The sequence below is a fragment of the Pteropus vampyrus genome, unplaced genomic scaffold, assembly GCF_000151845.1.
Source record: "Pteropus vampyrus isolate Shadow unplaced genomic scaffold, Pvam_2.0 Scaffold103, whole genome shotgun sequence".
NCBI classification, from domain to species: Eukaryota; Metazoa; Chordata; class Mammalia; order Chiroptera; family Pteropodidae; genus Pteropus; species Pteropus vampyrus.
In genome coordinates, this window is record NW_011888884.1 from 1,825,362 (window position 1) to 1,838,642 (window position 13,281).

Genomic DNA, 13,281 nt, shown 5'->3' on the forward strand with positions numbered 1-13,281 from the left:
CCCCATCTCGCGGCCCCACCCAAGCCACATCCAGGTTTATCCTCAATGAGTCAGGTACTCCTTGCTGAGCAGCGCCTAGATTTACTCTGGAGACATTGGCCTTGGTTTCTGATGTGGCCGTTTGAGGCAACTATAAGCACAGCATCTGTGGATTGCTTGCTGAATCTTAACAGATGTCCCGGAGGGGTAGAGGCTTGGGCTAAGTTTGACCTGCAGCTGAACTCCCCTCAGGACTGTGCTACTGGACACCTACTTCACAAATCCACACTGATAAGATCAGGAGACGTAGGAGCTTTGCTTAGTATATAGAAACAGACACAGAAAGGCAGCCAAAATGGGAAGACAAAGAAACAACCATATGAGAGAACAGAGCAGAGATCTCGAAATAATGGAGTCAAGTAATCTAACAGATGCAGAGTTCAAAACACTGGTTATAAAGATGCTCAATGAACTTTTGGTTAAATTCAGTGAGAACTTCAACAAAGATATAAAAAACATAAAAATGGAAATGGAAATTATAAAAGGGAACCAGTCAGAAATGAAGAACACATTATCTGAGATGAGAAGTATATTAAATGGAATAAACAAAGGAATAAACAGAATGAATAAAGAAAAGGATCAAATGCCGTATCTAGAGGATGGGAAAGCCAAGGACACTCAATCAGAATGGCAAGAAAAAAGAGGCCAAGGCTATAAAAATAATTTAAGGAGCACATGAGACACTATTAAGGGTCCAAATATTCATCTGATTGGCATAACCGAAGAAAATCAAGATGTTGAACAGCTGTTTGATGGAAAACTTCCCTAACCTGGTGAAGGAAATAGACATAAAACCCCAGGAAGCTCAGAGAATTCTAAAAATCAGGGATCCAAAGAGGCCCACACCAAGACACATCATAATTAAAATACCAAAGGTTAAATACAAAGAAAGAATACTAAAAGCAAGAGAAAAACAGTTATTTATAAGGGAAAACCTATAAGACTGGCAGCTAATTTTTCAAAAGAAATTATGCAGGACAGAAGGGTTTGGAAAAAAATATTCGACAGAATGAAGACCCAGGATCTACAACCAAGAATAATTCAGCAAATCTATCGTTTAGAGTTGATGGACAGATAAAGAGCTTTCCAGACAAAAATAAACTGAAGGAATTTATCACCACCAAGCCAGTATTACAGGAAATGTTGGAGAGAATTCTTTAAGAAGTAAAACCATGTGATCAAAAACAGGAATAAAGAATGGTAACAATTACATTCCTATCAATAAGTACCTCAAATGGAAAAGAATTAAGTGTTCCAACTCAAAGAATGGATGAATGGAAAGGAAAACAAGACCCCTACATGTCGCCTATAAGAGACTCACTTCAGATTAGAAGACACAGACTAGAAGGGGATGGAAAAACATATTGCTTTGATGGACCTAGAAGGTATTTAAGTCAGACAGAAAGATAAGCACTATGTGATTTCACTTATATGCAGAATCAAAGGAATAAAAAGAACAAACTAATCAAAAACAGACTCACAAATATAGTGGCAAATTTGGTGATGGACAGAGGAGTTTGGGGGACTGAGAATGGGGTGAACGATTAAAGGAGTACAATTTAGTAGTTGATGGATTGGACACGGGGGTGGGGAGTACGGCATAGGGAATGCAGTTAGAACGAATACATTGTCTATGTGGAGAGTCGGGAGGGAGGGAGCAATTGAGGGGACCATTTTACAAATTATATAATGTCTAACCAATGTCCTGTATACTTGAAACTAATTAAAATAAATAATAAAAGGAAGATAAAAGGTCATGAGGGGACTTTTTGGGGTGATGGAATGCTGTATATCTTGTAGTGGTGGTTATGCAGCTGTATACATTTGTCAGAATTTACTGAATTAAAGTTGGTGAGTTTTATTGTTTATAAATTATAGCTTAGTAAAGCTAATAGAGGAAAAAAAGAGAAAAAATGGCTAGGAATTTGAGGGAGTTGAAAAAGTCTCAATAAATCCTTGGAGGATTTTTCTCTGCTGATTTATAAAGCTTGTGTACCAGATAATAAGATAGAGGGGAATGTATTGTCATTTCCTCCCTCATTGGGTTACATAAATATGTTTAGGAACTGCAAACAGCATATAATGCATTTGGGTCCACAAAATTACTTGAATGTTGCCTTAGTGAGAATATTACAATTAAAATTCTCAGAGAAAAAAGAAAACAGACTACGTGCTGTTTTCTACAAGTGATCCCTCTGGATCGAGCTTTGCTTTCTTGCCATCCAGACAGCTGATTCAGTTGCACCTATGACGTCAACTTATTTTTGGCTTAAAAATTTTTTAAATAACATAAAATTGATGAAAGTACCACATCTATATCTTTTTCTCATTGACTTCCTTGGTTCTAGTCAAATTCTGTACTTTTTTTCTTAGACTTTATTCTCATTAATCTGTGATACTTGATCTCATTATTCCCTCTTTCTCAAAAGCTTCTTTATCCTTGGTTTCTGGGAATACTACATTCCATTGATTCCTACTACAAAAATGATTAATTATCTTTTTGGCTGGTGTATCTTTGTCCTCAGGTCCCTTATGAGAACACAGCCCATTGCCTCTTTTTCTCTAGGCTTGCTCCTTGAGATATCTTATCCTTTCCTATGATTAGTCCACTCTGGAGCATCTCAGATCTCTTGTCACAAGTTTTCTGTTAAGCCTTGTCTCTTACTTCCAGGTACCTTAGGGCATTTTCATCATCCTTTTTCCTAACCACTGCCCAAACTAAATGTATTCCCTTCTCTTCCATGTCCTCTCCCGTTCTGGGCTTCTCTGTGTCTTTGAGACACTGCCATTCTTTTCAGGTTTAAAACCCAAACCTCTGCCATTTTCCTTTTCCTCTGCCCCCTCTATTCAGTTACAAGTCAGATCTCTTACGTTTTCTGTTGGCTATCTCCCTTCCTTTCAGTCTTTTTGATACCACTTTAATCTGTCACATGGAACCTTTAAGACATTCATGAGTAAAAGTTGCTGGTCAGGTTGACACAGAGGGTTTCACAATTTGAGGAACCACTCTCACCAAATTCATGTCTCAGAACTTACTAAATGAGTAAATCCCTAAGTTCCAGAGCTTGACTGTGCTTATAACAGTACACCTTTTGGGATGCTTTAGAAAAGCTTGATGTTTCTTTTTGTGTGTACAATGTTACCTTTGCTGCTACAGCCTCTGCTTTTTCAATTATGGGCAGCTTTTCCTTCTCTCGTGAGTATATGAGTATATGAGCGTGCCTCTCCTGAGCCCTGCAGGATCCTGGTTTTTGTAATTTTGTGATCCCTTGGGATAACGTAAGATTTCCTGCCTTGTGCTCTATCTCAGCGGTTCCTTATTTCTCCTCCTTACAAAGTACTACCTTAATAATTTTCCAATTGAAAAGCATAAATGAAGTGCCTGAGATTGCAGATTTTCATATACTTTATTCCTGTTAATCACCAAGTATGTGTGTCTCTCAATGACCTGTATTCTTTGATAATTAGCATTTGTTGAAGTTACTTTGTAGGCTTGGTTACATATTAGAAGAAATGTGGGAAAATTTCGTTAACAAGAGAAGAAAGACTGACCAAGTACAAGTCATGTTATCCCTTACTTGCTCTTCCCAAAGGGGAGGAGCCTAGGTGTCTTAGAATTTAACTATACCCCCAGAAATGTGGTACTCACACTTAATTTTCTTTCCATCTATTTTGGCAGGGAAGGGTCTCCTTTAGAAATGAAAAGTTGACTATTTCACTGAATAGTGGATTTTAAGGTGTTTTATTTCAGTTATTTTTTCATCAGAGAGAAATTTAGAGAACGGTTTAAACATATTTCTGGATTTTAAAATAAAGTCTTTATGTTTCTTTGAAACAAAACGAAAATAGCATTCTTAGGCATTGGAAAAATCAAAGCTATTTTGAGATTTGTAATAAAGTAGCCAGAAACCTACAAATATTGCTATTTCTGAATCACAGTATGATCCTATGTTTATTAACTTTCTCTTTTATCTTTGGGCATTCTAGAGGGGTGTTTGATGCTTCCCTCAAAATGGCTGGCTTCTATGGATTGTACACCTGGCTGACTCATACTATATTTGGCATCAATATTGTCTTCATACCATCAGGTAACAACTGTGTCATAACTTCCACTGTCCTCAAAAGAAAGTTAAGCCATGTTACGTGCATTGGGAAATGTCATCTTCCCTAAGTTTAAAATACTAAAATTTGAGATCCGATCTAGTTCAGATTAAAAGCAGAAATGTGATTTGTAATGTTTACTTATTGCTATATCCTCAGTAGCTAGAACAATATCCAGCATATAGAAAACACTGCATAAGTATTTGTTAAATGAATGAATGTCTAGCACTTAGCACAACACCTAGCACATAACTGGCACTTGATAAATGTTTGAATCGAACCGTTTGGCGGGAGCAATGAGTTGGTCAAATAGCTTTGTTCCATGAAGTTTACTTTGGGCGGGGAGTGGGGAGGTGGCGTGTCAAGGTGAATGCTTCTGAGGGCCCACAAGCTGTCTGCACACCTCTTGAGATCTGTTGTGATAATACCTGCATTCTGTAAGCACCAGGATGGTTTGATGACCATCTTTTCCTTTTCCTATATGTTATCTCTGCTCCTCTTCGTCCATTTTTTTCTTCCTTTATTTCTGTGGCTGATTGTCTTCCTAAATATATCTGCCTCCCACATTTACCTCTACCACCATTTATTTCCTCTTTCGTAGGTGCCCCCATCCATTTTTACATTCCCAGGTTCATTCAGGTTCTTTGCTACCTTGTGTTCCACAAAGCCACCCTCTGACATGCAAGCACCATGGGAGCACACGGAGGTGGTTGTTTTATGACAGCCCTCTGAGGCAGGCAGGATAGGTGATGTCCTTGTTGTATAGATGAGAAACCAGAGTTTTCCAAGGTCACATACCTGGTTAATGGTTAAGACCAGAACTGGAATCCACATCTGCTTGACTCTAAGTGTTTTAACATAACGGTCTGGAAGGGGACAAGCTGGAAATAAGGTCCTTCAACTGGCGGGAGTTTTGTTTTTTATTTTTTAATTACATTTAATTTTTTATTAGAAAGCAGGTATAGAATATATACTCATATCTGACATAAAGAGACTAATTTCTGATTTGGCTTTGGACTCAGTGCAAATTATGACCAATGTTCTATGGTTACATTATAGGACTATATATTAACTAACCCTTGATTTAGAGTAACAACTGCAGGACGCTAAAATTTTGTTGCTAAAAAAAAGATTCATGAAGTAGTCACTTTAGAAAGATTTTCAATATCAAGTTCACTTAACTAGCAAAGTCAGTTAAACAAGGGCATATCATTCCCCAAAAATTCGAATTGGTATTTGTTGAACTCATTTGTTGGAAATTTTTAAGTAGGAGGCAGGCACTTGTGCTTAGGTTCTACTGTTTCATTATTGTTTTTGATGATGATGTTCAGTAGTTTTTCTTATTTTAATCTTTTACTAGCTTTAGCAGCGATCCTTGGAGCAGTGCCATTTCTGGGGACATATTGGGCAGCAATACCTGCAGTTCTAGACCTGTGGCTTACCCAAGGCTTAGGATGCAAAGCCATTCTACTGTTGATTTTTCATCTGTTGCCAACATATTTTGTAGATACTGCTATCTATTCTGATATATCAGGGTAAGTATTTCACAGAACTTCTGAAGTTGCTAGTGAATCATATCCATGGATTTCTGTGACCTTTTTTAAGGATGTTTTTCTTTTTTTTTAGAGATGAGAGAAAGGATAGGTAGTAGAATTTTTTTAGTGAAGTAGCCTTCTGTGATCCCACTGATATAATCAAAGCTTAATATAAATAATATTGTTTATATTATTTAAACTTACATAACAGCAAGGTATTTTGCTGTTATGTAAGTATTATTTATAATATATGAGACCCTGGGTTAAAACAAAATTGTGAATGATCTTCTGATTTAGTGACATTTAACTTAGGGAAGAATATTACTAGAGGTATATAAAATATTTTAAGTAAAGTAACAAATTAGTGATTATTTTCAGAACTCTTTGCTTTTGGAGGAAAACGTTAGGTTGCATGTCTGGCAATTTCCATGTGAAGTGAAATCTCATCAAGTTAATGTCTGACAAGCAGAGTTCTTTTAAGATATTATATGGTATGATTCTTTGATGAATACAGATTAAGTATAAGGCAGAAGCCAAATTTTGGCTATATAATATCTGTATTTTTGTAGGTTTTGATATTTCTTTGCAATTTGCATTAAGCAAATCAGGCCAATTCTCATTTATTTATGTATTCAGATTCACATTGCTTATTAGAATCTGAGATGTGACCAAATGTTGAATTTTAATCAGCTACTCAAATTCAGCATGTGGCCTACTGAAACTGTCATAATAGGTAATATATTAAATTTTCTTTAAGTAAAACTCATCATCACAATAACTGTAGACAAGGTCCAAGTTTATAGAAAAGTGCCCTTCAGTTTGAAATCATGTAGAAACAAATTGTATGTCAACTTGTTGTTTCTCTAGGAAGTTGAGGTAGAAAACAAATGATGTAGAACTAACTCTGAAGCCCGCAAATTCCAGAGCGAAAAGAAACAAGTAACTCCATAAGCAAGCTTAGTGGGAACTTTTATGCCTAAAACTTTATGAGAAGATTAAAGATTAAAGGAGAACATCAGAGTGTGATTAATTAGTGCTTAACAGTTGAAATTTAAATAGTAAGATTAGCTAACTAATTTATAGTTAAGTATTTTCATTTCACTAAATTTTACTATAAATTTATATTAAGGTTACTACCTAGAATTTAAGATTTATACATGATCTTCATCTTAATAAGATAATACCTTTTTAACTAGTGTCATTAGGAAATGAAAGATTTTGCATAAGTTGTTTTATTTTTTAATAATTTTTTATTTTTTAATAAATGTCTATAAGCTCTCACACTTTCTTTTTTAAGATTTAAGCATTTTTGATAGAAATTTCCCTTAAATGTATTGTTTAGGAAAAAAGCTTACTCACGTAGTATACTTAAAATTCTGCCCTAAATCCTTTTTTGAAGTGACAAAGACAAATAAATTATGAATATAATGTATTGATTTCTTGAAGACTGGCTCACCTTAAATGTTACTTATTGAGCTGTCATATAATATGGGGCATCCTTTCAGGGTATGTAGTTATTCATCTCGCACTAAATGGTTCTAGTTATCTGTGTTTAAAAACTAGAAACAAACAGAACTTATTTCCTAGTCTCTCTCACGTCAGTGGTCATTTATTATCATCCGTGTGCTGTGTTGCTATGATCTATCTTATTTCATTCTGGTTACATAAGTGATACTATGATAAGCTGAAGGGCAATTATGACTCTCCTGGGAAATAAAAATATTGGGCTTTGTGACAGATATTTCCCTCATGAGGCCTTGTATCACTATCTGTATTAAAACTTTGTTTTATAAGATTGCTAGAAATCTATCCTATGGGTAACAGTGTTGCTATTCTATTTTTATCATCTTTAAAAAAAGCATAATTACATACCAAATTGTGCCTACTTAATTATCCTTGATGGAGGTAAACCTGACAGGTGACTGATATAACCAGTCCTGAGCCAACATTATACCCATTTCAGGCAGCTGCGTTATGGGTGCAGGTCTCTGTTAACATTACTGACTTCACTCCTTCAGTTGCTGAGCCTATAAAAGGCAAATGTCAGATGTGTTATATAGACAAGAAAAATTCTTGCATGCATCTCAATGTTATTACAGTGTTCAGTTGTCCCCATTGAGATCATCTAAAGAAAATTGATAATGTAATCAAAAGCCTGGTGTATTAGAGAATGAACACTGTGTTTGAGAATGTATTTTATTTTTGCTCCAAGGTTTATGTTAAAAGTCATGAGCTAATATATGTACTCTTCATTCCAGAGGTGGCCATCCTTACTTGACAGGCTTGGCAGTGGCTGGCGGAGCATACTACTTAGGCCTGGAAGGAGCAATCATCGGGCCCATTCTTCTCTGTATACTTGTGGTTGCTTCCAATATCTATAGTGCCATGCTAGTAAGTCCTACAAATTCAGCGCCCACACCAAACCAGACCCCATGGCCTGCTCAGACTCAGCGGTGAGTTAAAGCGGAACGATTGTAAACATCTGTGAAATTGACCTATCCTGCCTCTGTATTTTTGACCTGAATAGTCTGTCAGCATACAGGTATTTCAGTACTCCTGCTCTCCTAAGGAGTATAGATGACACAAAGGAAATAGAAATCATTTGTTTGCTGGCTTTTGGGTTTCATATACCAGGAACATTTACAAACTAAACTGAGTCAGAATTGTTAATGTCATGGAAGAATAAAAAGAAAGAACATAGCTAAGACCATTTGGGGACATGGTATACTAGGTTAAAGGAGATTCAAGAAATAGGACAACCAGTCTATGGCCATGCCACCTCGAACAAGCCCAATCCTGACCTAGCAAGCAAACCAAGCACGGGCCTGCCGGGGAGAGAAAGTAGATGGAAGACAAACCACCAAAAAAAACCACGGAAGGCAGAAAAAAAAAAAAAAAAGAGATTGTAAGCTGACAAGTTCCTTGCAATCTGTGAGGTCAACCAAGGGTTGCCTTGCCTAAAAAAAGGCTCACCTGATTAAGCCTGGCCCACCCAGCATACTCTGGGTTAAAAAAGTCAACTGATTGGGGACCTTAATTACATATGTAAAATTCCTTCACCTTTACCACATTAACACAACAATCATGGTACCAGATATCAAATATTTTTGGCTCTTGACTTATATTAAGAGATGAAACAAAAGAAAATATGAATTCTTCTAGAGGCAAATGGCCTCTTTCCATTGGTCCCCTTTGGAAAGTAGAATGTTAATTGGGCGGTATGGGGTGATGAAAAAAGTAATGTTAGGATCAATATAGCCATCATCTTTTTCCTTCAACGTTATGTGTGTATATAGTTTAGAGAGTCAAAATTTTCTGCAGTCCTTCTCCTTCTCCCTGCCCCTCTCTTTCCCTTCTAAGAGGAACCACTTTTCGACCCTTATTTGATATTCACCTTCATATCTCGAAATAACTTGTTACTTCTTAATTTTTTCCCCCACATGTAGGCATTATCAATTTACTTCCCACTTGAAAAGTGAAAAATTATCTTTTGTTACTCACCTCCCAATATTATTAAACTGTGATATTGGTTAAATCAACATTCAGTTTTTACATTATTATAACCGAAAATTACATTCATATTTGAGCCTTCTCATATGTTCTGACTGTATTTCCTTACCTGTATAACGTTTTGCGTTTCTTTGAGTTTTAAAGATACTGTTTTTTGTTTGTTTTGTGTTCTGCGTGCTTATAATTAGTCCAGCCCCAAGCTTCGCACCAGGTGCTTACATCTCCTCTCACTCAGGATGCTCAACTGCGTCTGGTATGTTACAAGCCTTATCTTCCTGAAGCAGTCGCTCCTGCAGCGTTCTGATCTGCTCCAGCAGGGTGCTGTCCTTTTGCCTGCTGTACAGCTGTCTCTCTGGAGAATCCCTCAGCTCTCCTATGTAGGAATCCTTACTTCCCATATGCTTTCCTATATCATTTGCTTTCTTGATTTATTTCCTCTTTTTGGTGGAGCACATCCTCTTGTAGACTTTTGGGGAACAATGTATGGAAGGTAAAGCTGGGGGACGATGCATGTCTGATGAGACTTTCCCTGAAGTCATACTTAATTGATAGCTTGTCTGGGTAGTAAATTCTGTGTTTAAAAATTTTTTTCCTTTAGGATTTTATTTCTTCGTGGTCTTTTAGTTTACACAGTTGTTAAAAGTCTGAAGCCATTCTGATTCTTTATAATTTAACTATGTGAAAACCTGTAGGGTCTTTTTTTGTTGTCGTATCTATTTTTGTTGTTGTTGCTCTGATTGGCACTTTTATCAAGTGCCTTTGTGACTTTTAAAACTGGAAACATGTTCTGCAGTTCTAAAATTTTTCTTGAATTATTTCATCAATGATTTCCTTCTCTCCTTTTCAGAAACCTCTTTTATTTTGATGATGACCTTCACACACTAGTCATGTCTTACCTTTCCTCTGCTGTTCTTCTATTTCTGTCTTTTTGGCCCCATTTTCTGGGTGATTCCTCCTGCTTTATGTTCTGACACCCCATAGAGGTTTCCATTTCTGCAATCATTTTTAGGCTGGTTTATTGAGGTATTATTTATGTATATAAAACTTATCTTTTTTAGTATACAGGTCTGTATTAGTTTTTTATGATACGCAACAAATTACCACTAACTCAGTGGCTTAAAACAACATACATTTATTATATTAAAGTCTCCATGGGTCAGGAATATAGGCACAATTCATCTAGGTCTTCTGCTTAGGATCTGATAAGGCTACAGTCAAGGTGACAGCTCTGAGGCTGGGGTTTCATCTTCTGATTGGAGTCCTCTTCCAAGTTTGCCTGTTACGGCAGAATTCATTTCCTTGCAGTTATAGTACTGAAGCTGTAGTTCCTAGAGGCTACCCTTCTCCGTAAGCTATTCATAACATGGACGTTTGCTTCTTCAAGGCCAGCAGACAGGTACTTTTCTGGCTTCTGGCTCTACCAAGACCCTTTTTTAAAGGCTCACCTGATTAAGCTGGCCCACCCAGCATACTCTGGGTTAAAAAAAGTCAACTGATTGGGGACCCTTAATTACATATGTAAAATTCCTTCACCTTTACCACATTAACACAACAATCATGGTACCAGATATCAAATATTTTTGGCTCTTGACTTATATTAAGAGATACTTGGGGGCTGTAGTTGGGTTATTATGAGTGTTACTGAAATATAATCTGGCAGGACCATTATCTTGTGCAGCCCTCAGTGTCAGTGCTTTTTGGTTCCCCTTGTGGGCTAGTAAATAAATTCCTTAGAGAAAGATCTTCTAATCTGCCTAGATGTTGATGACCTGGCTGCCAGGATTCTGGGAGCCAAGAAGGGGAAAGGGACTCGATAGCATTCAAGATAAAAACATTCTCATAATCACCCACCATCAGTATGTACTCAGTATGTACTCCCACCACCATCTCTGCCTGTTGTTCCCTAGCCCAGAGACTTGTTGTTTTACTTTCTCAAGAGAGGCGGGGGAAACCTCTGATTTTCTGCCAATGATAAGGGCAGTTGTTTGGCTGGGCGGAGGTGGGTGCGGATATCGGAGTGGTGGCATCTTATTGCTTTTAAAGCAGTCCTGTGTTTAGCTCCACCTTCAACCTTACTTCCATATTTACTTGATGTCACCAGTTCCTGAGACTCATGGGGGATTTTGTTCAATAAATCAGATTGTTTCTTGGCCTTACCTACTATTGGCTTAGAATTCATCTTTTTAGGGTATGCTGGGACAAGCAGTTGTTCATCTGCTTTTCACTGTCTAAAAGTTTATTGCTCTTACCTCTTATGTTCTTTTTTTTCCATGTAGCTATAATATGCCTTTTGAAAAATACTTGTACTGGTATTCTAATTTCAGAGGGCCTGAAGGAAATAGGTGTTCAATACATCACTCTTTAGTGGAAAGTCTGAATGACCTCTCACGTAATAAACACAACCATGAGTGACATTTATGGGGATTTAACTGTGTGCCAATTTCTGTGATAAAATTTTACATGAGTTATTTTACTTAATCTGTCCAGTGTTTTCATAAAGAATTAGAAACAGTTGTTTTTTATGTTTTATAGATGTGGAAATCAAGGGGTAGAGAGGTTAACTTACCTATAGTCATATAGCTAAAAAGCAGGTGAGCTGGTGTTTCCATTGAAGATCTTTCTTTTTCCTTCACTAACCATCCTTATCCCTTCCATACGAAAAAACATTTTACTGTTTCTCACATCAGTAAATGTTACCCTCTATTTACATGTGCCACTGTGTAGTCATCCTATTATTTACCATTTCCTCACTTAGCATCTTTACCAAGTCCTATCAGTTTTCCCTCAAATCTGTCCTTGCCTTTTTATCTCTAGTGCCACCTGCTAGTATAAGCTGGGCCCAGGTACTGGTTTTTCACCTAGACCGCTGTGGCCACCATCTTCGTCTCGTAACAAGTCTCTCAGCCTCCGTTGGGTCTGTTCTCCGTACTGCAGCTGATGTGTTCTTTTCAAAATACAGACATATCTGATAGTACTGTTCTTACCAAAAGTGGCCTCCCACTGGTTTTAGGAGGAAGATCAAAATCCTTGACATGGCTAACAAGGCCTTGTATGATCTGACCTGTGCCTGTCTCACAAATCGTGGAACATTTTCTCCTCACTCTCTCTGAGCTGCAGCCATACTGGCTCTCTGTCAGGGCCCCAGAGACCCCAGGATCCACTCAAACTCTGGGCCTTTATCCCCTGCTTTCTCTATCTGGACAGGCTCTTCCTCTCCCCTCAGCTTTCCTTGCTGAATTACCTGCTAATCATTCTTTAGATCTCAACTCAAGTGTCGGTTCATGGGAGAAGCCTTCCCTACCCCCAAAATTAGGTTACATTCATAATGCACTTACAGATAACACTTTGTAGCTTTCCTCTGTAGTACAGTTTTCATTTTTACTCTTGTTGCATATTTGTCTTTTCCCACTTGACTGTGGTTGCTGTTACTGAAGAGGTGGTGTCAGTTTTAGTTACTGATGTATCCACAGCACCTGTCAGCAGAGTTTTTGTATGTGGAATGTGCACAGTTCTCAGTTGAAGTAATGAATGGGCTGTGAGGGAATAGTTGCTACGGAGCCATGAGCTATGGAAGGGTTAGGCTTATTTTAGAAACTCTTAGGTAGTTGCAGTGTGATAATAGAGGGTGGATGGTTGCATTTCATTATGCAGACATACCTTCTAATTGCTGATGCAGGCACTGGCTGCTGAAAAGACCCATTTGCAAGTCGATTTCTATGTACTACCATCTACTTTCAGAAGGTTGAACAACTATCTGCCTCAGGAAAGATGAAGGAGAGAGGACCTCCTTGCCTTGCTTCTCACTATCAATAGTGTAAATGCAATATTTTCTGCTGCGAATGTCATGGACACAGAACAGCATTGGGCTCCCAACAGTTTGGGGCTGATTCAGTAATCAGAACCTGTCACTTTCTCTGTTAACACTGGGACTGAGAAGTGTGAGACAGGACAGAAATCTCCTGTGGTCATGCAGTTTAGAGTACTTTCTTGATATTTGGACAGAATAATCAGACTTGATTTCATTCCTACCCAAAGTAGCTGCAATCTCTAAATATTAAAGCTCGGAAAAACCTGTGAGGAGGAACTAGGAGGGTAT

At 37.6% G+C, this 13,281-nt stretch overlaps 1 protein-coding gene across 2 annotated transcripts in view; it reads left to right on the top strand.

The window, feature by feature from the left end:
- TMEM245 (transmembrane protein 245) overlaps positions 1-13,281 on the top strand; it is an 89,656-nt gene that overhangs the window by 65,180 nt on the left and 11,195 nt on the right. The window contains exons 14-16 of one of the 2 annotated variants that reach the window (XM_011364943.2): positions 4,027-4,127; positions 5,501-5,675; positions 7,934-8,132. In XM_011364943.2, coding sequence (XP_011363245.1) covers positions 4,027-4,127; positions 5,501-5,675; positions 7,934-8,132 — 475 coding nt within the window. Of the gene's footprint in view, positions 1-4,026; positions 4,128-5,500; positions 5,676-7,933; positions 8,133-13,281 lie in introns of those variants that run through there. The other variant, XM_011364942.2, reaches the window with a different exon arrangement.